A 23,915-nucleotide genomic window follows, 5' to 3' on the forward strand; every position below is an offset into this window, starting at 1 on the left:
AAATAAAACAAAATCTAGCAAAATCGGATGAGATTTACTCGATTTATGTGCAAAAAACACTTAGGGCCGAGTAGCGGCCTTAGTCCAAGGGCCCAAATTTTAAACTTTTTTCGCCACGTTCTTTTCGGTATTCAATTACCTTCCATAAAAAACTAAATCTAGCAAAATCGGATGAGATTTACTCGATTTATGTGCAAAAAACACTTAGGGCCGAGTAGCGGCCTTAGTCCAAGGGCCCAAATTTGAAACTTTTTTTGCCATCATTCTATTCGGTATTCAATTACCTCTCAAATAAAACAAAAACTAGCAAAATCGGTTGAGATTTACTCGATTTATGTGCAAAAAGCACTTAGGGCCGAGTAGCGGCCTTAGTCCAAGGGCGCAAATTTGAAACTTTTTTTGCCATCATTCTATTCGGCATTCAATTATCTCTCAAATGAAACAAAAACTAGCAAAATCGGATGAGATTTACTCGATTTATGTGCAAAAAACACTTAGGGCCGAGTAGCGGCCTTAGTCCAAGGGCCCAAATTTGAAAAATTTTTCGCCACGTTCTTTTCGGTATTCAATTATCTCTCAAATAAAACAAAATCTAGCAAAATCGGATGAGATTTACTCGATTTATGTGCAAAAAACACTTAGGGCCGAGTAGCGGCCTTAGTCCAAGGGCCCAAATTTTAAACTTTTTTCGCCACGTTCTTTTCGGTATTCAATTACCTTCCATAAAAAACTAAATCTAGCAAAATCGGATGAGATTTACTCGATTTATGTGCAAAAAACACTTAGGGCCGAGTAGCGGCCTTAGTCCAAGGGCCCAAATTTGAAACTTTTTTTGCCATCATTCTATTCGGCATTCAACTATCTCTCAAATGAAACAAAATCTAGCAAAATCGGATGAGATTTACTCGATTTATGTGCAAAAAACACTTAGGGCCGAGTAGCGGCCTTAGTCCAAGGGCCCAAATTTGAAACATTTTTTGCCATCATTCTATTCGGTATTCAATTATCTCTCAAATAAAACAAAATCTAGCAAAATCGGATGAGATTTACTCGATTTATGTGCAAAAAACACTTAGGGCCGAGTAGCGGCCTTAGTCCAAGGGCCCAAATTTGAAACTTTTTTCGCCACGTTCTTTTCGGTATTCAATTACCTTCCATAAAAAACTAAATCTGGCAAAATCGGATGAGATTTACTCGATTTATGTGGAAAAAACACTTAGGGCCGAGTAACGACCTTTGAGCCCTCCCAACAAGCTCGCGTTGCATCCTACACAAAAACAATGTTCAGCAACTTTGTTCTACTCGTCAATACCTTTCATTTGATATATCACAAGCAGCTATTACGTGCGTATTTCGGTAGATATCGTCGAAAGACTGAAAAACACCTATAGGGCCCTAGCTCTGGAAGGGCCGACCCTACCATGCCCATTTTCGAACTTGACCTTACTTTTGTCGATACCAATCGGGGAAAAAAAGAATTTTGAAAAAAGGTTGTGATTTGCTCAAGCTAGAGGGGTCACGGACGGACGGACGGACGGACGGACGGACGGACATTTTTAGCCCCGTACGAAGTACTGGGGGCTTATAAGATTAATATGCCGTTTGTAACACGTCGAATTGGAAGCAGACAGTAAGGGCAAAGCTTTTGGTTATGTTCATAGATGACGAATCCGCAATAAAAAAAATGTCCGTCCGTCCGTCCGTCCGTCCGTCCGTCCGTCCGTCCGTCCATCCGTCCGTCCGTCCGTCCGTCCGTCCGTCCGTCCGTCCATCCGTCCGTCCGTCCGTCCGTCCGTCCGTCCGTCCGTGACCCCTCTAGCTTGAGCAAATCACAACATTTTTTCAAAATTCTTTTTTTCCCCGATTGGTATCGACAAAAGTAAGGTCAAGTTCGAAAATGGGCATGGTAGGGTCGGCCCTTCCAGAGCTAGGGCCCTATAGGTGTTTTTCAGTCTTTCGACGATATCTACCGAAATACGCACGTAATAGCTGCTTGTGATATATCAAATGAAAGGTATTGACGAGTAGAACAAAGTTGCTGAACATTGTTTTTGTGTAGGATGCAGGATGTAGGATGTAGGAGCTTGTTGGGAGGGCTCAAAGGTCGTTACTCGGCCCTAAGTGTTTTTTCCACATAAATCGAGTAAATCTCATCCGATTTTGCCAGATTTAGTTTTTTATGGAAGGTAATTGAATACCGAAAAGAACGTGGCGAAAAAAGTTTCAAATTTGGGCCCTTGGACTAAGGCCGCTACTCGGCCCTAAGTGTTTTTTGCACATAAATCGAGTAAATCTCATCCGATTTTGCTAGAATTTGTTTTATTTGAGAGATAATTGAATACCGAATAGAATGATGGCAAAAAATGTTTCAAATTTGGGCCCTTGGACTAAGGCCGCTACTCGGCCCTAAGTGTTTTTTGCGCATAAATCGAGTAAATCTCATCCGATTTTGCTAGATTTTGTTTCATTTGAGAGATAGTTGAATGCCGAATAGAATGATGGCAAAAAAAGTTTCAAATTTGGGCCCTTGGACTAAGGCCGCTACTCGGCCCTAAGTGTTTTTTGCACATAAATCGAGTAAATCTCATACGATTTTGCTAGATTTAGTTTTTTATGGAAGGTAATTGAATACCGAAAAGAACGTGGCGAAAAAAGTTTAAAATTTGGTCCCTTGGACTAAGGCCGCTACTCGGCCCTAAGTGTTTTTTGCACATAAATCGAGTAAATCTCATCCGATTTTGCTAGATTTAGTTTTTTATGGAAGGTAATTGAATACCGAAAAGAACGTGGCGAAAAATTTTTCAAATTTGGGCCCTTGGACTAAGGCCGCTACTCGGCCCTAAGTGTTTTTTGCACATAAATCGAGTAAATCTCATCCGATTTTGCTAGTTTTTGTTTCATTTGAAAGATAATTGAATGCCGAATAGAATGATGGCAAAAAAAGTTTCAAATTTGCGCCCTTGGACTAAGGCCGCTTCTCGGCCCTAAGTGCTTTTTGCACATAAATCGAGTAAATCTCAACCGATTTTGCTAGTTTTTGTTTTATTTGAGAGGTAATTGAATACCCAATGGAAAGTTGGCAAAAAATTTTGGGTTTCTAAAATAATGTCGTAAATTGTTGGTTTTATTTGAGAGGTACTTCGTACGGGCTTTCGTAATTGCGCTATGCGCAATTTTAAAAATGAACACTTTCAGTAAATTTGACCATGCCCAACTTGACTTTCATTTTGGTAACAGACGCATTAGAGGGTTGTAGACGTATTAGGGTTCCGGGCGTATTACGGCTACGGACGTATTATGGTTACGGACGAAATAGGATTACGGATCGTACGGGGCTAAGTCGCAGCAAACGCTCCGACTGTTCTGATGCCTTGTTTTTATTGCGGATTCGTCATCTATGAACATAACCAAAAGCTTTGCCCTTACTGTCTGCATCCAATTCGACGTGTTACAAACGGCATATTAATCTTATAAGCCCCCAGTACTTCGTACGGGGCTAAAAAATGTCCGTCCGTCCGTCTGTGACCCCTCTAGCTTGAGCAAATCACAACCTTTTTTCAAAATTCTTTTTTTCCCCGATTGGTATCGACAAAAGTAAGGTCAAGTTCGAAAATGGGCATGGTAGGGTCGGCCCTTCCAGAGCTAGGGCCCTAAAGGTGTTTTTCAGTCTTTCGACGATATCTACCGAAATACGCACGCAACAGCTGCTTGTGATATATCAAATGAAAGGTATTGACGAGTAGAACAAAGTTGCTGAACACTGTTTTTGGGTAAGATGCAACGCGGGCTTGTTGGGAGGGCTCAAAGGTCGTTACTCGGCCCTAAGTGTTTTTTGCACATAAATCGAGTAAATCTCATCCGATTTTGCTAGATTTAGTTTTTTATAGAAGGTAATTGAATACTGAAAATAGCGTGGCGAAAAAAGTTTCAAATTTGGGCCCTTGGACTAAGGCCGCTACTCGGCCCTAAGTGTTTTTTGCACATAAATCGAGTAAATCTCATCCGATTTTGTTAGATTTAGTTTTTTATGGAAGGTAATTGAATACCGAAAAGAACGTGGCAAAAATGTTTCAAATTTGGGCCCTTGGACTAAGGCCGCTACTCGGCCCTAAGTGTTTTTTGCATATAAATCGAGTAAATCTCATCCGATTTTGCTAGTTTTTGTTTCATTTGAGAGATAATTGAATACCCAATAGAAGGTTGGCAAAAAATTTTGTGTTTCTAAAATAATGTCGTAAATTGTTGGTTTTATTTGAGAGGTACTTCGTACGGGCTTTCGTAATTGCGCTATGCGCAATTTTAAAAATGAACACTTTCAGTAAATTTGACCATGCCCAACTTGACTTTCATTTTGGTAACAGACGCATTAGAGGGTTGTAGACGTATTAGGGTTCCGGGCGTATTACGGCTACGGACGTATTATGGTTACGGACGAAATAGGATTACGGATCGTACGGGGCTAAGTCGCAGCAAACGCTCCGACTGTTCTGATGCCTTGTTTTTGTAAAACTTTCGTTGTAAAATCTCATCGGTAAACTTCTAGTCGACATATTTTCTTGTTAAAATTTTCTTGGTGAAAATTGATTACGTTGAGGCGCAGAATGCGTCACCAAAACCGATATCAAATGTTTTGGAAGTTTAATTTTTACTACACTAGCGTCACCTTTTCCTCTTTGAGGTTTTAGTGGGATATCAGTTGTTTTGAAAGTTTTGGGTAATACATAGAGCAAGCTCTACAAGTGACAATTTATTCCAAGTCTACATACCGTACAATTACAGTGGGCTTTTTTTGGCTCGGAACATTTTGAGACATTTTCGAATTTTAACAGTCATCGATGTTTCCAGTCAATTAAGTTGTTTCCACTTATGATATTTCGCGCCAAGTTATCATACACTGGAAATCACTTAATGCACTGGGTGCGTCGATGGACATTAAAACTCTGATAAATGATCTAAAATTGTGTTTTCTTAAGTTGAACATGCAGTATCGCCGAAAATATTTCAAAAATATGAAATTTCAAGATAACCGCTGTATTCTTGAAATGTCGATAAAAGTTTACCGTCAACGAAACTGTACAAGTGACACTTTATCCCAACTCTCCACATGCCGTATAGCCGAAAATATCTCAGAAATACGAAATTTCAAGATGGCCGCATTTTCTTGAAATCTAGAAAAAACAAGGCATCAGAACAGTCGGAGCGTCTGCTGCGGCTTAGCCCCGTACGACCCGTAATCCTATTTTGTCCGTAACCATAATACGTCCGTAGCCGTAATACGCCCGGAACCCTAGTACGTCTACAACCCTCTAATGCGTCTGTTACCAAATTTACTGAAAGTGTTCATTTTTAAAATTGCGCATAGCGCAATTACGAAAGCCCGTACGAAGTACCTCTCAAATAAAACCAACAATTTACGATATTATTTTAGAAACCCAAAATTTTTTGCCAACTTTCCATTGGGTATTCAATTACCTCTCAAATGAAAAACTAGCAAAATCGGATGAGATTTACTCGATTTATGTGCAAAAAACACTTAGGGCCGAGTAACGACCTTTGAGCCCTCCCAACAAGCCCACGTTGCATCTTACCCAAAAACAATGTTCAGCAACTTTGTTCTACTCGTCAATACCTTTCATTTGATATATCACAAGCAGCTATTGCGTGCATATTTCGGTAGATATCGTCGAAAGACTGAAAAACACCTATAGGGCCCTAGCTCTGGAAGGGCCGACCCTACCATGCCCATTTTCGAACTTGACCTTACTTTTGTCGATACCAATCGGGGAAAAAAAGAATTTTGAAAAAAGGTTGTGATTTGCTCAAGCTAGAGGGGTCACAGACGGACGGACGGACGGACGGACATTTTTAGCCCCGTACGAAGTACTGGGGGCTTATAAGATTAATATGCCGTTTGTAACACGTCGAATTGGAAGCAGACAGTAAGGGCAAAGCATTTGGTTATGTTCATAGATGACGAATCCGCAATAAAACAAGGCATCAGAACAGTCGGAGCGTTTGCTGCGACTTAGCCCCGTACGACCCGTAATCCTATTTCGTCCGTAACCATAATACGTCCGTAGCCGTGATACGCCCGGAACCCTAATACGTCTACAACCCTCTAATGCGTCTGTTACCAAAATGCATGGTCAAATTTACTGAAAGTATTCATTTTTAAAATTGCGCAATTACGAAAGCTGAACTCGTGTGGATTCCTAGATTCTAGATATCCTAGTTTGAGGGTCGCTGGAATTAAGGGGGAGAAGTGTAAAAGTTGCTGTTCATATTCTCCGCCGTCCTCAAAATTTTTTTGTTAAAACATTTTTGGTAGTGGACTTGCGTCACGCCCGCTTACTAACGTGCGGGCATGATATAGACATATATTGACCCCCATTGACCGATATTATTACATGTAATATATTTGAATGGCTTCATTCAATGAAATAATAAATAAGTAATAAAAATGAATGAGTAAAAGAGATAATAGAGAACTTATAATTATAAGTTGTCTGTCGTGAAACGAGTGATTTGTAAGTAGACTTTGCATACAGATTGAATGAAGAAATTACCTATCATTTTCAAATTGTAAGGTGAAAATCGCTGGTATGTAGCAATGTAGCTGTCATAATGAAATCTAATAAATTTGAGTTCGTACGGGGCTGTCGATATTCCGGCAATTTCTTTATGCATGACAATAAGGAAAAGAGCGACTTTAAAGTGATAATATTGCTTTTCAGCAGATTCATTCTTTTAGTGAGTGAGATTTATAGTTTCACATTGTAGGCTTTTGATACGAATATGTGTTTCGTACGGGTCGGCGTTAGCTATGTTTTTTTCTGCTGATTTGGCATCGCTGGACAACTACAATAGGTTTCCCCTTACTCAGGGAGTCCAATTCGACGTGTTACAAACGTATGCGTAAACCTATAAGACCCGAGTACTTCGTACTGGTCTAAAAACATGATTTTTGTAGATTTTTTTGAAGTTGGGTCCAAATAGTCTTTATATGACTATTTGCCCCGGGTGTAAATAGCATCTACCTTTTCAGAAATGCCACTTAAGATGATTAAAGCTCAAAAAATCTATATTGTAGAAAGAGTTATCCGCCACAGACAGGTGAGATTCTTAACTCTTTTTTGAAGCACACAAAATCTACACATAGGCATGGAGGAATCATAATCGCAGCGTCAGGTGTCGAAATTGGGTGGCAAAGGTGTAGTATACATTTCTGCACAGTGCAACTTATCTTAATTGAAATGACGGAAACATATGCGAAATGGTGCAAAATATCAGTTTGACATACATTCTAGTGCACCAGTCCTAACAATTGAATTCAATTACCTCTCAACATTCTTTAATCAATTTCACATTGATAGCGACGAATATAATCATCACAAAACTGCATATAGCAGAGAAATATTAATCATTGTGGAGTTAGCGAGCATACAACAAGCATAGACATGGGTTTATATAATTTCCTGCTGAAAAGGTGAGAATATAAAATAGTATAAAGAATTGCGTCAGATTTATATTATAAGTGAGCCGCAGAAACAAAATGTTAACATAAAATGTTCAGCCTTTTACTCATTTTGATTCATAAACTGTGCTAAGCACGGTCGCTTTCAAATGTAATTTCATTTGTTACAGTTCGATCAGCATCGTCCTACTCTTGATATTCCAACGATTCGGAACAATTACCGGTTTGGAAGTGAAATGTGTGTCGCATGAAACCGACTCGTGTGAGGTGTTGGATCCGATCAACGGCAACGATGCATCGCTAACGGTAATCACCGCACCAAATCAGGATGATAGGACCATCCATTATGTCCATCTATTGAACGTATCGGACGCCATTCCGAGAATATTTTTCCAACGTTTTCCTGGTATTTACCATGCTCAAATCAAGCCCGGTGTTACGGCGATTTCGCCAAGTGATTTCACCGATGCGAAAAGCTTAGGTTATCTGAATTTGAAGGAAAATCGTTTGGAAATTGTACCGAAAGAAGTATTCGGTGGTGCTGTTGTTTTGGTAGCGGTCCACCTGGACTCGAATGGTATCCGTGACATTGAAGATTATGCCTTCGACGGTGCAACCAAACTGGCCAACATTTCACTTAACAAAAATAAGTTGACAATAATACGAACATCAACTTTCGCTGGTGCGACCAGTTTGGAAATACTCGAATTGAATGAAAATCAAATCGAAGTAGTAGAAGAGGGAGCTTTTGATAGTAAAACTTTAAAGGAACTGTTCTTCGAAACGAATCGAGTGAAACAACTGCCTGACAATATATTTGCCAACACTCCCAACTTGGACATTGCTTACTTCGGTTCGAATAGAATGACCGAAATCGGCAGAGCCTTTTACAATATAAAACAGTTGGGCTACGTAGACTTTGCTCATAACCGATTGAAAGACGTCGATCTCTACGACTTTGTGAAAGCCAATCCGCACCTGAAATCTATTTATATGGAAGACACATATTTCGACTTCAAAAATCAAGCAAAACCGGGCGAAGCATTTCCTAATAAATTGGGCAACTTGTACCTCACCAATAACAACATTTCAATTTCCAATTTTCTGGATCACTTGGAAGCCTTCAAAGATCTTCAGTGCATAGACATTGCATTCAACAATATCACTCAAATTAATGGCATTGAGACCATTGGACAGAGATTTCCAAAGCTTAAACGGATTCTGTATCCCGGCAATCCGTTGAGCTGTGCATGGATAGAATCAACGTCGTTCGATAGAACAATGTTTTATGTTCCTGCATATCATGAGTCTGACTTCAATGCTTCAGACTATTCGGTGGTCGATGGAATTTATTGTAAGTAAATTCCATTTCTGATGTAGAATGTCATTGCATTCGTGAATCTCCACTAATAAAATTAATTATTAATTATTTTTTCTGTGTTTGTGTGGGAAAAAGTTTGGTAATATACAACTTGCTTGGTCTTCTGGAAGTATTTTATTATTGTTATTCGGGTTTCAAAACCCTTAAATACACAATCTTACACTGACTGCGAAATCGCACCTTGTCAGCACCTTGTCAGTTTGCTGTCTACTGAAATGTATGGAATTTATGAAATTTTTATTTTTTTTGGTTGGTACCATTTGCTATGCAGTAAGTGAATATTAGCGCGAATACTTTGAATATGTAGTTTCAATTTGATTTATAAAAAAATTAAAACAATATTTACCCATGCCGTAGAAGTACTTTTGTCTTATAAAATCATAATTTATCGAAATAAAATAAAAAGTCCTGAATGCGAATGATTAATTCCTATTATACATATGTTTCATCATGTTTGTTTGACCAAATGACGAGTTTTCTTTCATTTTGTTCTTGTTTTTTTTTTCAAAAATTATTCGATTGATCAAGTTCCTAAGATCCTAAGGACTAATTCTCGACAAGTTTTTGTTCTCGAATTTTCGTGAACGCAACGTAAAAGAAAATACAAATTTATTCTGACTGATTTATTTAAAGATATTTCAATTTTACTAAAATCCAATATGGCCGCCGGCAGCCATTTTATTAGGAGACCGGAAATAGTACCGACGCTTTACATTCGTTAATACCTTTCAAACAAAACAAAAAACATGAAATTCGGTCAAAATTTACTCGAGATATTGACAAAATACTCCACGTTCACTGTACGGCCGAGTAGCCAGATAAGAGCTCACTCTAAGAGACCTAGCTCACGCTCCGGATAACATAATTTCATAAACTTTCCCTGATTGGTACGGTCAATACCTATCTAATAAAGCGAAAACAGACGAAATATGTTCAAATGTGGCCGACCTACAAGCAAAAACTGCTTGGCGCCCTGTACCTAGTTCACACCAAGGGGTCTAACTCACGAGTCGGTCATCCGATTTCCATAAACTTTTTTTTTGTCGATCGGTATTGTAAATACCTTTTATTTAACGTGTCACTTACAAGTTTAACGTTTAAATGTCCGGAGATATCTCCGAAAAACCGTAAACCACTTATTGGGCCCCAGGTCGGGAGGGGTCGATCCAAAATCACTCATCTTCGAACTTATCCTGTCTTTTGACATTACTATGTGTAACATACAAAAAGTCCCATGATCGTAGTTAATTTATTTAACACAGATACCAAATGTCATGTGGAATGGGTGGAACGCAAACTTTACTTTGTGTTTGAGTGATTCGTTTTCGTACAAAACTCATTCGGTTCTTGCTTTTTTTAAAGAAAACTTAAATTAATTTGATAATGCAGTAGGCAAACTATCTAAATTAATTATTTTCCACTAATTTGTCACAACTTTTTATTCATAATTCAATCCTGAAACACATCCGCAACCAACAAACGTCAATCGGTTTTCATTGTCTTGTTAGATTTTTCGTTTTTGCCTAAGTACATTAAACCAGAGAGCCTCTCAATATTTCCGAAATTGTTTCATTAATACGATTCAACAAATCTTTTACTGGATGCTTCGATTGATAACTTTCTTGAACTTCGAATAAGGAAAGTGTTATTAAAATCAACAAATTGAAAACAAAAGACAATGTTTATTTCTTGGAGCCATTTTCATGAAATTTATGCTAGGCAAGTATTTGAATCGTCCAAATTTGATCATGTGCACTGCATTGTTTGCGTAAAGTGCTTTTGGAAGACGTTTACGAAAAGGTCGATAAACATTCGTTAATGTTTAAATTCATTGGAGATCTAAACATGAATGAAAATGATAAAAATTCAATGGACTGTTGCATTTTATCGATGATGCGATGATCTCTACGGCAAATTGGGATGCATATTGGGATCGGCAAAAGATTTAGACAAAGTATTAGGAAACATAGGAAAGAGTTCGATGAAACTGTGTAGTTTATGTAAAAAATCGAATAGGAAAATATTTCCAGGTGGCTGATTGTACTTAAAAATGAGAGGCAACCATTCTGTTTTCTGTCAGTGGATCTGAACCTGAAAATCAAAACCTGATCTGAAATGATTTTCATTTGACCCGACCTGACCTGATATATTTCCAATTTAACCTGATCTGACCTGACCTGTTTCAGATTTAACTTGAAATATACCGGATTGACCTGGTTCATTTGCATATTTTTTTATTGTTTCCGTTGCCGCGGAGTTCTAAAATCGTGTTTTTCGTTACGTGGTTTCATGCTCATTTGTAACTTATTTCTCAATATATTCTCAATATAAAATAATTTGCGAAACAGGTCAATTCAGGTCAGGTAGAAGTGAGGTAGACAACAAACCAGGGTCGTTGATGTCATGGAAAGAATAGCATCTCTGAAATGGAGCTGGGCGGGACATATTGCAAGAAGGACAGATGAACGTTGGACCAAAAAGATCATGAACTGGCGACCATATAAAAGACGAGCTATAGGTAGACCACCAGAGAGATGGACAAACGGAATTAAGAATATTGCAGGTACAAACTGGCAGCAAATGGCAATGGATCGTACGAAATGGAAAGAAGTTGGAGAGGCCTACATCCAGCAGTGGATAGAAACAGGCTGAAAAAGAAGAAGAAGAAGAAGAAGAAGAAGTGATGTCCGGTCAGTGTTTTATATTTTCAGGTTCAACAAAAATCAGGTCAGCCCAAAATCTATCAGATCAGGTTCAGGTCAATTCAGGTTTCAGTTTGTTCCTATTTCAATGATTTTCGATTACACTCGTGATAACCGTCAAATTACTTACGATACTACGAAGATGTGTCTGTATTTATTTTCACATAGCACATCCTTCTGACAGGAAAACGAAGAATATATTTAACGGGAAAGCGTTGAGCCACGGTTAAAGCTTAGAATTTTATTAAGATTTGAGATAAGCCTAGGAAGTGTAGTAGTCAATCCATTTGCCACGCTCACATTTTCTGATAGTTTATCTTAAAATGAGTCAACGAATCAAAATAAATTAAAAAGAAGTTGCTGTTTCGCGACTAGTTGGAGTAGAGATTTATTACATAATGGCGTAGGCGAGGGATACCCCACTGGATTAACAAATTATCTTGCAGCTAGCATCGTAAGGTATTTCAAAATTTTAAACTGTTACCGACTGATTCAGCTACATTGTCGCTGAATTCAAGTTCGATATCTAGGTAGAGAATTTTAATTTTCCAGGAAAAATCAGCAGACTTTCGTCACAGTAAAAATCTGGAAAAATAAATGTTTGCAGTTTGGGGAAAGTAGACATTAAAATTGCATCTTTATTCTTCACGTCGATCATTTCCAATTTGAAAATTGATGTGAACTGAAACTGTTGTTTAGGCTCTGAACTTCTTGTAGCGATTTTACATACTCTCCACTGTACGAAAGAAGCAGTAGTAGTAACAGTGTCATGTCATACACAGTATTAATATGCATCGGCACTACAATACTTTTCTACCGCATTCATAATATCCGGAAAGGGTGGAAAGATATGACCCGAATCTCTTCCAAATTCCTTCGATATCATCCGTAGTTAAATGAGGCTCCAAGTTTTTTTGTATTTTTTGACCTGAGATAGTCGGCCGTTGATGCTAAGAAATTTTTGTTGTGCAGCCATTTCAAAACAAAGAAAGCAAAAACAGTTAAAATTGACTAGCGCAACATGGAGTATTATAGTTAAACTCGAAGACATTTTGTTTCTTATTACACAGAAAAGCAAAAGAAAATGTTGAATCTAAATGTACTGGACAATACCAATGAATTGAATCAAACAAAAACCAGAGAGACGACCAGCCGTCATATTCTCTCTGATAAAAACAAATCAAACGTCAATGTGCAGTGCTGTTACACCATGTACTTGCGTTCCATACATTCCACATGACATTTGGTATCTGTGTTAAATAAATTAACTACGATCATGGGACTTTTTGTATGTTACACATAGTACCAAACGAAAAAAAAAGAATTTTCAAAATCGGTTGCGTCAAGTTATCGTGCAGACAGACAGTCGGACGGACAGACGGACGGACGGACATTTTTAGACCCGTACGAAGTACTGGGGTCTTATAGGTTTACGCATACTTTTACGTGAAAACAAACTAAAAAATGCGTTTGGAGTCGATTCAAATACTCGCTTTATTTATTTTAAATTATGCCAATTGTGATTTTTGCCTACTAGTTTCGATTGCCACGCAATCATTATCAAGGCTTCGTCTCGACTAAAGACAAAATTTACATCATAAATCAAAAATTACATTTTAGATCATACTTATACGGAGTCATAACGTACAACAATAATTCAAATACAAGTACAATCAACGTCTAAAGATTACGTAAAAAAAAAACTACATGTTACATATAAAGCTAGGAAGAAAAGTTCTACATATCTGCATATCATAAGAATCACATCTGTTATCACATCTATTTGCAAACATGTACACATTCCAGTGTGTGTACAGTAAAACCTCCTACATTCAAATGACCAAAAGCGCAACAATGCGTTTCGTTATATCTCTCATTCACAATCATAAAAAACTGATTCTAAACTCTCATCAATCTCACTTGCGTCCACAATCTCATCATTCGTATCGTCTGTGAGATCAATGATATTTTTGTCAATTCTTCTCTCCAGGCGGAACACATTGAGAAGTGGTGACGTTACATTGCCATCGTCAACATTGAGTAAATTCTCGTGTTTATGTTTATGAATGTGTATCGCTTCCCAGAATTCAACTTTCCACATTTGCTTCACCGGTTTAATAAGTTCGAGTTCACTAATGTTGATTTCATGCTTTGAAGTGAAAATGTGTTTGCCAACCGCTGTTTTGTTCAACAAATTGGCCGATTTCACATGTTCGTTGAAACGGACGAAAAGTTTGCGAATTGTCATTCCATAATACGCACGCCCACAATGGAAACATGAGATGCGGTACACTCCAGATTTGTGTAATTCAAGAGGGGGGTCTTTTATCGATCCAGGCATGTTCATTAACGATCCATCATTTCTGTGCACGAGTTCCAGATTTACTTTGCGATATAACGGTTTCAGCAGTCTAGTAATTTCCGGGAAATACCTAATGGCAATTCTCTTGAGTGGTTCTTCTGGTGGGTCATTGTAAAGCGTCGAGATGTCTCTCAGCTGTTTCTTTTTGCGGTGCCTATTTACGACGTCCATGATGGCCGACCTGCTGAAACCATTGGTCTCACCAATTTCGACGATTTTCTCAGTTTCAACCCTGATCTTCTCTTCAGACAACGGCAGGCTATGCATAAAATGTGACATCGTTATTAATCGCATTGTGTGTGTCGGTTTCCGGTATACATCGATTTCAATTTGACCATTGACCACTTCGCATTGGGTATTCAAGAAAGCTATTTTTCCACCGTTCTGCCTTTCAATCGTGAACCTGATGGCTCCCTTCTTTATCTCGTCCATCCTTTCTTCAAATATCGCTTTCACTCTATCAAACATTCTTTGATTCTGGATTACGAAAATGTCATCCATGTACCGGCTATAGAATCTAGGAAACAAAGGGTGTTTCTCAATACTCATTTCGAAGTGACACATGAACATTTCAGCGAAAAAGCTTGACAGTGCACTCCCGATGCATGCTCCTTCAAACTGGAAAAAGAATTTTCCTCTAAACTGGAACACGTTCTGTTTCATGCATAATTGGGCCAGTTCCACATACGCTAATGCTAATTGTTGGTTAGTGCCATTCAAAATCAACCATCCCATCAGTAAGCGCAATGTAAAATCGATAGGGACACTAGGATACAGTGACGTCACATCATATGAACCCATCTCTTCGTTCTTATTGACTTTTTCACCACAAACTTGATTCGCAAAGTCAGTGCCATTCTTAACCGACTTACCAGGTGGTGGTGGCATTGCATTAAATATCTTTGACAGCTTCTTCAATATGGCTTCAGTCGGAGCGTTCGTGTTTGAGGCCACCGGTCTGGCTTTCATGTCACCGTCTTCATCAGGCTCTTTGTGGGTTTTAATTAGGACATAAAATTGGGGGACCTGTGGATTGCTTACTTTCCATTTCCTCAATTCATATCTTGGATTAGAACATAGTACATTTTTGTGTCTCTCAAGAACCGCCTCAACTTCATTTACCATTTCATATAACGGATCCGTTTCACGTTCGACGTATGGCCCCTGACTAATGGTTTTATTGGCAATATGTTCATATTGCTCGGCATTCATCACTACGATGTTGTTGCTTTTATCCGCTTTGGTAAACACAACATTCTTTTCTCTCAGGGATTTCAATACTTCACTTGTCTCATTCGATCTCTTGTTGTGCTTAGATCCACCAACACGTTTACGCTTCGCTAGTTCTCTCATAACAATTTTGGTTGCATTATTTTCGACGAAGCATTTCACCTCATCATTCTCATGCTTCATCGATGCCATTATATCCACACAAATGTCTTCAATCGGAGATTTTACTGGTGGCGGGATGTACTTCAGACCTTTGTTCAGCAACGTTAGTTCTTCACTGGACAGCTCAATCGACGATAAATTGATGACAAAATCCTCCAAATATTTCGGTCCTTTCACCACCTTATTCACACACGGCGGATATTTCACACGAAGTTTTTTGAGTTTGTTTTGCTGCTTCACTCGGGCCATTGTTTTCTTGTGCTCAATGACCACACATATTCTACGGTATTCATCAAGCCATTTTTCATACCTCACACTGTCTGTGCATTCCTTTAATATTCTTAGGTGTAGTTCGTAAGCTTGCCTTTCCCAGGCTACCAGGTTCGCGTGATGATTGCTAATCTCATTCTTTAACCAACGGGTTTCTGCGATGCGTTTAGCCTTCAACGACCTCGGATTAACAACATTCACTTTAACGCCAATGAAGCCAGGGCACATTTTCTTCTTCTTGCAAGTTTTTAGGTACACTAAAGACTGTCTTGTAATTTCGATTCTTGTCTTCAATCTGAAGAACACGTTCCGTTCTTGTGACCAAGTAGTCATTGTCAACTCATTAAGACTTTGAAACTTCGATTTTAGTCACATCGTTAATCCAAAATGATTCAAAGACGGCACGGAACACGGCACAATTATAATAATTTTACGTGAAAACAAACTAAAAAATGCGTTTGGAGTCGATTCAAATACTCGCTTTATTTATTTTAAATTATGCCAATTAATCATTCGCATTCAGGACTTTTTATTTTATTTCGATAAATTATGATTTTATAAGACAAAAGTACTTCTACGGCATGGGTAAATATTGTTTTAATTTTTTTATAAATCAAATTGAAACTACATATTCAAAGTATTCGCGCTAATATTCACTTACTGCATAGCAAATGGTACCAACCAAAAAAAATAAAAATTTCATAAATTCCATACATTTCAGTAGACAGCAAACTGACAAGGTGCTGACAAGGTGCGATTTCGCAGTCAGTGCAAAAATGAATTAATTTTAATTTTATTTTTATAAAACTAATTTGAACGCGTAGATTTTTTTTAAACTTAAATTTTGAATGAACATAGTGTCTTTGATCATTTAAAAATAAAAAACTTTTTGATGCGAATGATCAATTGTGATTTTTGCCTACTAGTTTCGATTGCCACGCAATCATTATCAAGGCTTCGTCTCGACAAAAAGGCAAAAAGGCAAAAATCACAATTGGCATAATTTAAAATAAATAAAGCGAGTATTTGAATCGACTCCAAACGCATTTTTTAGTTTGTTTTCACGTAAAATTATTATAATTGTGCCGTGTTCCGTGCCGTCTTTGAATCATTTTGGATTAACGATGGGACTAAAATCGAAGTTTCAAAGTCTTAATGAGTTTACGCATACGTTTGTAACACGTCGAATTGGACTCCCTGAGTAAGGGGAAACCTATTGTGATTGTCTAGAGATGTCAAATCAGTGAAAAAAAATGTCCATCTGTCCGTCTGCCTGTCTGCACGATAACTTGAGTAAAAAGCATCCGATTTTGAAAATTCTTTTTTTTCCGTTTGGTAATGTCAAAAGACAGGCTAAGTTCGAAGATGAGTGATTTTGGATCGACCCCTCCCGAGCTGAGGCCCAATAAGTGCTTTATGGTTTTTCGAAGATAACTCCGGACATTTAAACGTTACACTTGTAAGTGATACGTCAAATAAAAGGTATTTACAATACCGATCGACAAAAAAAAGTTTATGGAAATCGGATGACCGACTCGTGAGTTAGACCCCTTGGTGTGAAACAGGCACAGGGCGGCAAGCAGTTTTTGCTTGTAGGTCGGCCACATTTGAACATATTTCGTCTGTTTTAGCTTTTTTAGATAGGTATTGACCGTACCAATCAGGGAAAAACCCGTACTATCAAGCATCTATATAAAAATTCTTTGTTTATTGTACGAATTCTTAGTTACAGTGAAAGAATTATAAGAACTTACATTTTCAACAATTCAAATCCAATCGACGTTTATTCTTTCCACATGCGATTTACACGTTACAATACATACGTAAACGTCGTAACGTTGGTAATGCATGTGGATTGTGGAATGAATAGCGTCGATTGGATTGTAATTGTTACTTCTTATAATTCCGAGACTGTAGTCCTTTTAATTGATTGACATGAACAATTTTTTTAGATCCAGAATTAGACGACGATGATGAACCGGACACCAACAATATTCCAAACACACCACAAGATCATCCAGGAGTTGATGATGGATTTTTTCCTGTTGATATCGGTCCTCGTGTTGGAGATGACAACCCGAAAAGTGGAACTCCACTGACTAATAGAGGAAATGGCAATGTACCGTCGGGTAGACGGCCTAGCGTTAATAATAATTTTCCGTATGCACCAGGGTATGCACCAGGATATGATGGGTTTGATGTAAAATTCAATTGTTTTATCAAATGTGACTGTTGATGCTAATTGGATGGTTTTTGTTTAGCCGATCACTGGTAATCCGCGAACTATACCAGATGTAAACGTGTATCAACACAAAAAGACTTTAGGTGAGTGCTTTGAAGGGTGATACACTCTTCCAACTGTTTATGTGTTTGTACAGCTCAGAGGTCTTACATCTGGTGCGCAAAGTCAAGCACTTGTGGTTTAACTAATCATTGACTAATCACTTAATTTCGTTCTCGGTTTCAGCCCAAGGAGTGATGGATTTAGCGCTGCTATCAGCAAATGCCAACCAGTTAAGATACGTTTTGGAATCATATAATCGTCATCCCTACTACGCTTAGTCTTTATATCGCTAAGTCTAATTTTGCAGGTAAGAATTGAAATCAGTTAAACTTTAACCTTGACCACGAGCACTGATTATGAACAGTCGATACGATGTGAAAAAGGACGACCACATATGCAAGGCTGATAAAATTAATAATTTTACAATTCTCGGTATATTTCTAATAACAATTGTCAACGTGTTCACATCGTCATTTGGTGTGGCTGACCCGCCACCGGAAATGAACGGATAATTTGGCGGACGTCAGATGCCGTTTGAAGGTTTCTTTTTTGAATCTCATTTTATATTTCGTCAGTGTACGTTCTTAAGTTTTAATTGATAAAAATACGGACTACTTAAACATACCTCCTACACCTCCATCTCAAATGGCACATGTCAAGCACCTCCAACGTCTCTTAAAATGAAGTTCAAATTTTGATTTTTCGTGTACTTATTACTCCCCGTTGTGTGTGTGGAGGTTATTTAATCGAACGATATACTGTGTGATTGGATGAGAGATTTAAAATAAGGTGAACGCAGTGCCAGGTTGAAAGAAATATTTTTAAATAATTGGTCTTGCAAGAACCTTTGCAAATGCTCGATCAATCCTATTTTGGTATTACCCCTGCGTTGGTCGAATTTTTGTGGTAAAAGTTACCATTGGTAACACATTTACTATAATGATTAATGATCAACGATGAACGATCGCATTGAAATAATTCAAATGCAAACGAGTCTCAAGGTAGCATAAACTTATTGGCTGAAGAACCAGTTGTTGCTGCAGTTGTTATAAAATCAATGTCAACTCATACAGCAGAATTGACTATTTCGTGATTAGTAATTAGAAATGAACCAAAGTTTTAACATCAGACTGCAAATAATGCAGTACCGAAAGGAGAGATCACCGAAACAATATAATATCGGTATTAAAAAAGTGTGTATTGTAACGGAAGAGGATCTATTTTATAAAAACAGTTGTCATTCTTCAATGAAGCTTTCTGGCACAGCTCTGCTTCTAGCATAAACATTCGAAATATTCTTAGGCTTATGCAATCAAAACAGGCCTTGCATTTTCTCGTGAAGATGGGATTCATGACTTCTTGGTGTGAATAAAAACAGACAACACATCCAGTCGGAATATATTCGAAAATTTGGTGATTTTTTGAGTGTGCAAATGAGTGTTTGTGCTGCTAGAAGCAGTGCTGTGATTCTATTCTATTATGCTCTATATTGGGTTAAAGTAGACATTTACTCTTGTTAGGGAATTTCCTGCATTAATGGCGAAGCTCGGAATGTCCTCAGGTTTCAAAGATCCGTTTCCTCAGTCTGTACCCGATAACGCTGTCGTTTTGTCAACAAACTATTTCACCATCTTATGAAAGTGTAAAAGGATGAGAGTTGAAATAATTCACAAACAAACAAATAAAATGGCAGGACTTTTATCATAGCTCGTGATAATTCTCTACATGAAATAGTAGAAGATGCTTAGCAAATCCGAAGCCCGGCTTTGCACTTGATTAAGGTAGTTCCAGTGATGGGCTCGTGCAAAACCGGGGTTTCACCTTATACAAAAAAAAATCTTTTGCTTCTTTAGCTTTGCCTGCATAATGTGTATAAGAAAGCTCTAATCAGATCTGAAGTCATTTTTGTCGTTGTCGATAGCAGATGATCATGTAAAGAAAGTGTTATTATGTAAAGACAAAACTATTAACCGAAAGTGACTTCTCTCTAAAGGGGCGACAAGATTGCCTCTCTGCCTTTTTATTTTTTATTTCAGCTGCATTTTTTATCAACTGCCCTATTCTCTGCAATCATTTTTCATGAACACCCACCAAAAGACTGAACCATTTGACCAAACGTCGAAGCCATTTAACATTTTATTTTCATACAAAGAATTTCACAAAATTTTCTTGTGATCTTATGGCTTTGGCTATGTTGACGGAGTGTACATGGAAAAATGCCAGAGTCGACAAGAGAAATTTGTGTGTTTTGGTAATTATTTTCACCAAAGTTACCAATAGAATTTGTAATTACGGTGAAGTTTTATAAAAAAAAGGATGAAAAAAATCTACCAAAAACAGCATTTTTTAGCATTCTCTACAACACTTTTGGTTAAATATTGTTGAATATTTTCGAACCTCAATGAACCGCCCGTTTTGTTAGCATCGAGATGCTAATTGCCAGTCCTCTTGACCCAGTTGGTGTGGCTTACATAGTGGGAAGAGATTCGGATACGTAAACTCGGCATCGTATGCGTTTATTTCGTCAGCCTGTGGTCCGGTTGATCCACTTCCCAAGACACCGTCGTCGACTCCGCCATCAGTAATCAAATACTGATCGAAGAATTGATATTTTGCTATTCCATCCATCAATTCGTAACTTCTACATCTGCGTATGAAATCTGACATTACGCAGCGCTTTATTGGGAGCGAAATTGCGAAGCAAATGTGTATATCAGATATGTACGCAATATAAGAGTTTTGTGCTGCGCTGTTGTCAAGTTCCTTCAGACATTTGATGTATTTCTTACTGCATTCGCAGTTTCTGATAACGTACTGCTCTCTATTGTGCAACCCATGCTTGATGTTTGATACGGGTATTTCATCAGTGCATTGATCAATGTGATCTCGGCAACATGATGTTACTGCGATTCGTTCGGCTTCTTTATGTAGAGACCCGAACTTAATATTTTGACAATAGCTTGATGCTCTTTGTTCTAAAATGGTTTGTGGATTCAGCGATGGAGCATTTTATACACGATAAAATCTAATTACCTTCCTGTTCATTGCCATATATTGAATTGTACGAATCTATGTTGTTGCCGTTAACAGCTACGTTGAAAATTAGTAATGACAAAAACACATATTTGCTCGCCATTTTTTCTGAAAGTGAAATTATGAAATAAATTAAAATGGCGCGATTTGATTTTATTACTGTGTAGATACAGACGTGGTATTGTGGATTATATCATGGCCCTACGTTAGTGAAGGGCCGTGACGCAGGTCCGTTCACACTAAAAAATTGAAAACAATTTTCCGTAGGACTCAGGAACATATACACGACCTTTTGACTTTTCCCCTCACCTCCTACTATCCCCAAAGTGTTTTATTCGTAATCTGGGTGTCGATACGAGTTCAACGAGCTATCACACGTCTCATAAAGTTCAAAATTGGCAGAGATATTAATTTTCAAACTTTGGAAAATCGTATGAAGAAATTCATTTTCATACACTTTGAAATTAGGAATGTCGGATTCACAAAAATTATGGATTTTTTCTGCATTTTTCGCAATAAAACCAAAAATAATGAGACCCGTGTTTCATATTTTGTCGAACAAATTGATAATTTTTAAGTATTTCCGGTTTATAAGTTCCGTTCCCGCCCAAAAAATTGTGGAATCCACATAGAGTATTAAGTTTGCAACATAATATCGGTTCACTTCATTTACCGCATTTACCCCACCAATGAATTTTTGTTTTGATTAATGTCAAAAAATGTCAGTAAATTTTTTTCTTGAAAATATTTTCGGTAGAAAAGTGGTGTTATTTCCACTAATTTGAACTGATTTACTTCAAATCTTCGCCATAAAAGAGTGTTGTAAGTGTTGTGATTAGTGAAATCAACAAAAATTTCGGAAAATTCTCCTTAATCAGTTTAAAGCTAAATTGTTGTACGGAAATCTTTCGTGTGATCTGGAATTTTAATTTTTTTTTAATAACTTGTTATTGATTGTGTAAATATATGTCAGCTATAACTCGGAAAATATGTAAGATGTAGAGAGAGTTCGTTTAAGAGGGCCAAGTACTTTCTAAAGAGTCATCTGTTGTATGGTAGCAAAAACACTCAAATTTTCGAAGAAATGTTAGAAAATGTTGCACAATTTGTGTAACGTCCTGCTTCAAAACTAGCAATTTCCCGTTTTATTGGCAATGAAAATAACAAAATTTACACTTTACACTACGTTATTGCAGATACAATTCTTTGGATAAATTGTTGGTTTGCATAAAAACAACGTTTTTAATCAACACTGCACTTACCAATTTACATACCGGAATACAAATTTCACGTGTGACGAAAATAAAAACCAAAACAGTGGAGGTGTGACGCAAGTCCTGTATCCACTTACAAAAGAACTGATATCGGAGTAGGTGACGCTTACAGATTCGACACGCAAAAAGATATGCGTCACAAATGGCAGCTACTGAGGAAAGCACGCGAAAGTTTATTCAACAAAAAATTTACCCGAAAAATTTTAGAAAGAAACTTTAAAAAAATTTGCGTCATAAGTGGTAGATGTTGAGGAAGCAAAATTTTTAAAATTGTAAAATATATTGCTTGAAAAAATAGAATTCAAAACGAAGAAAGCCGAATCATCATCTGCCACTTCTTGACACAATTTTTTTGTTATGATTTTCTTTCTAAAAATTTTCGGGTAAAATTTTTGTTGATTAAACTTTTGCGTGCTTTCTTCAGCAGCTGCCATTTGTCTTTTTACGTGTTGAATCTGTAAGCGTCACCTACTCCGATATCAGTTCTTTTGTAAGTGGATACAGGACTTGCGTCACACCTCCACTGTAAGTGGTTTTGCGCGATTTATCTTTTCTAATGTAAGCTGATTCATTTATCAATCTTCAATCTTTTCAATGTAATGTAATAATGCTGACTGCAATTACTCTTTTGAAGCTCATTTATCGTCTTTAGATGTTGAGAGGACATTTTTACACATAACAAGGAATGGAGCTCCTTCACCGTTCTTGCATGCTAAAAACAACCCAAACTTGGAAATAGATGAATTAACAATGAGACATTATAAATCGAAAAAAGAATTGCAGCGCATAAATGATTGTTGGAATCCGTGTTAAGTGTGTGTTCGTGTTGTGTGCGGTGTTTGTTTTTGGATTGATAAATGAACCTTGCTACTATATCACTCTCAAAAACATCTTCACAGAAAAAGAAAGGAACACAATTGCAATACTGTAACATCGTGTAAGTATTTTTCAGTTTAGAAAGAAAGGTTTGAACACTGTACGAAAATAGACAAATTGAAAAATATTCTTACCCTGCTTTGCATTGACCTCAAAAACAGAAAGTGGAACTGTGTGACTATAAATGAATTTCAACTTATATAATGCGTTATGCAATGAAATGCAGTTACAATCACTTCATTTTTACGTGAACTTAGATGTGATAATGATCCATATCGGCATAAACTAACATGTTGAGCAAGCACATACATATTATCGGCATAAACTAGTGTGTTGAGCAAGCGCATTTGTTGTTTGAGTCTGAGTTTTTCGAGATTTCATAAAGTGTGGACTTTGTTTTCGGTTGTGTCTGGGAGTTGCGGGAAGTAGCGCAACTATAGTCAGATATCAAATATTTGCTGTACAGTTACTTGTAAAGCTTTTCAACATTTACCAGCAATCCAAATTCATTCATCAGAGTACATTTCTAAATATTTACGTAGAAAATTCATTTCCTACTTATCAAGCAACCACACATCGTGGAGAATCCAAAGTGGTGTCAAAATGAAGGTATTGGAGCCAAATGCAGAGTGCTGGAGGGAACAATGAATTTTTGTTGGAGAGTCTAGCATGCCTGACAAGTCGTCGAACAAATGTTTTTTGTATTTTGTAATGCGGCAATTTGACATAGATGTCAGACCTCCGCCTTATGAGGGACTGATATGCGCGTGGGTTTTCAGTCTAACAGGATGTTTCTTCTAAATGAAAGACAAGCATTTAAGGGTCAGGCACGCTAGACCTTCCAACAAAAATTCCTTTTTCCTTCCA

At 37.5% G+C, this 23,915-nt stretch overlaps 2 protein-coding genes and 1 long non-coding RNA gene across 3 annotated transcripts; 2 read left to right on the forward strand and 1 right to left on the reverse strand.

The window, feature by feature from the left end:
• Positions 1–7,339: 7,339 nt before the first annotated feature.
• LOC119079222 (leucine-rich repeat-containing protein 15-like) lies at positions 7,340–9,268 on the forward strand. The gene is made up of 2 exons (XM_037187011.1): positions 7,340–7,486; positions 7,645–9,268. The coding sequence occupies exons 1-2, from the start codon at positions 7,458–7,460 to the stop codon at positions 8,834–8,836; spliced, it is 1,221 nt and encodes a 406-aa protein (XP_037042906.1). The 5' UTR covers positions 7,340–7,457; the 3' UTR covers positions 8,837–9,268.
• An 8,238-nt stretch (positions 9,269–17,506) lies between these two features.
• LOC119079239 lies at positions 17,507–18,358 on the forward strand. The gene is made up of 3 exons (XR_005088138.1): positions 17,507–17,781; positions 17,843–17,906; positions 18,049–18,358. It is a non-coding gene; the product is annotated as an uncharacterized LOC119079239 (long non-coding RNA).
• Positions 18,359–19,956: 1,598 nt separating this feature from the next.
• On the reverse strand, positions 19,957–23,314 carry LOC119079231. Its single transcript, XM_037187022.1, has 3 exons — positions 23,183–23,314; positions 20,899–21,006; positions 19,957–20,840 (listed from the first exon to the last, which is right to left on the reverse strand). The coding sequence occupies exons 2-3, from the start codon at positions 20,999–21,001 to the stop codon at positions 20,284–20,286; spliced, it is 660 nt and encodes a 219-aa protein (XP_037042917.1). The 5' UTR covers positions 21,002–21,006; positions 23,183–23,314; the 3' UTR covers positions 19,957–20,283.
• Between the last annotated feature and the right edge of the window lie 601 nt (positions 23,315–23,915).

This window comes from Bradysia coprophila, unplaced genomic scaffold (genome assembly GCF_014529535.1).
Source record: "Bradysia coprophila strain Holo2 unplaced genomic scaffold, BU_Bcop_v1 contig_313, whole genome shotgun sequence".
Lineage (NCBI taxonomy): Eukaryota > Metazoa > Arthropoda > Insecta > Diptera > Sciaridae > Bradysia > Bradysia coprophila.

What these genes read in the sequence shown, in the direction of transcription:
- LOC119079231 (XM_037187022.1), bottom strand. Translation starts at nt 21,001, where the DNA reads ATGGCGAGCAAATATGTGTTTTTGTCATTACTAATTTTCAACGTAGCT. An exon ending in ATATGGCAATGAACAGGAAG is followed by an intron (nt 20,841 to 20,898) that starts GTAATTAGATTT and finishes AAACCATTTTAG; the next exon opens with AACAAAGAGCATCAAGCTAT.
- LOC119079222 (XM_037187011.1), top strand. Translation starts at nt 7,458, where the DNA reads ATGGGTTTATATAATTTCCTGCTGAAAAG. An exon ending in TATAATTTCCTGCTGAAAAG is followed by an intron (nt 7,487 to 7,644) that starts GTGAGAATATAA and finishes CATTTGTTACAG; the next exon opens with TTCGATCAGCATCGTCCTAC.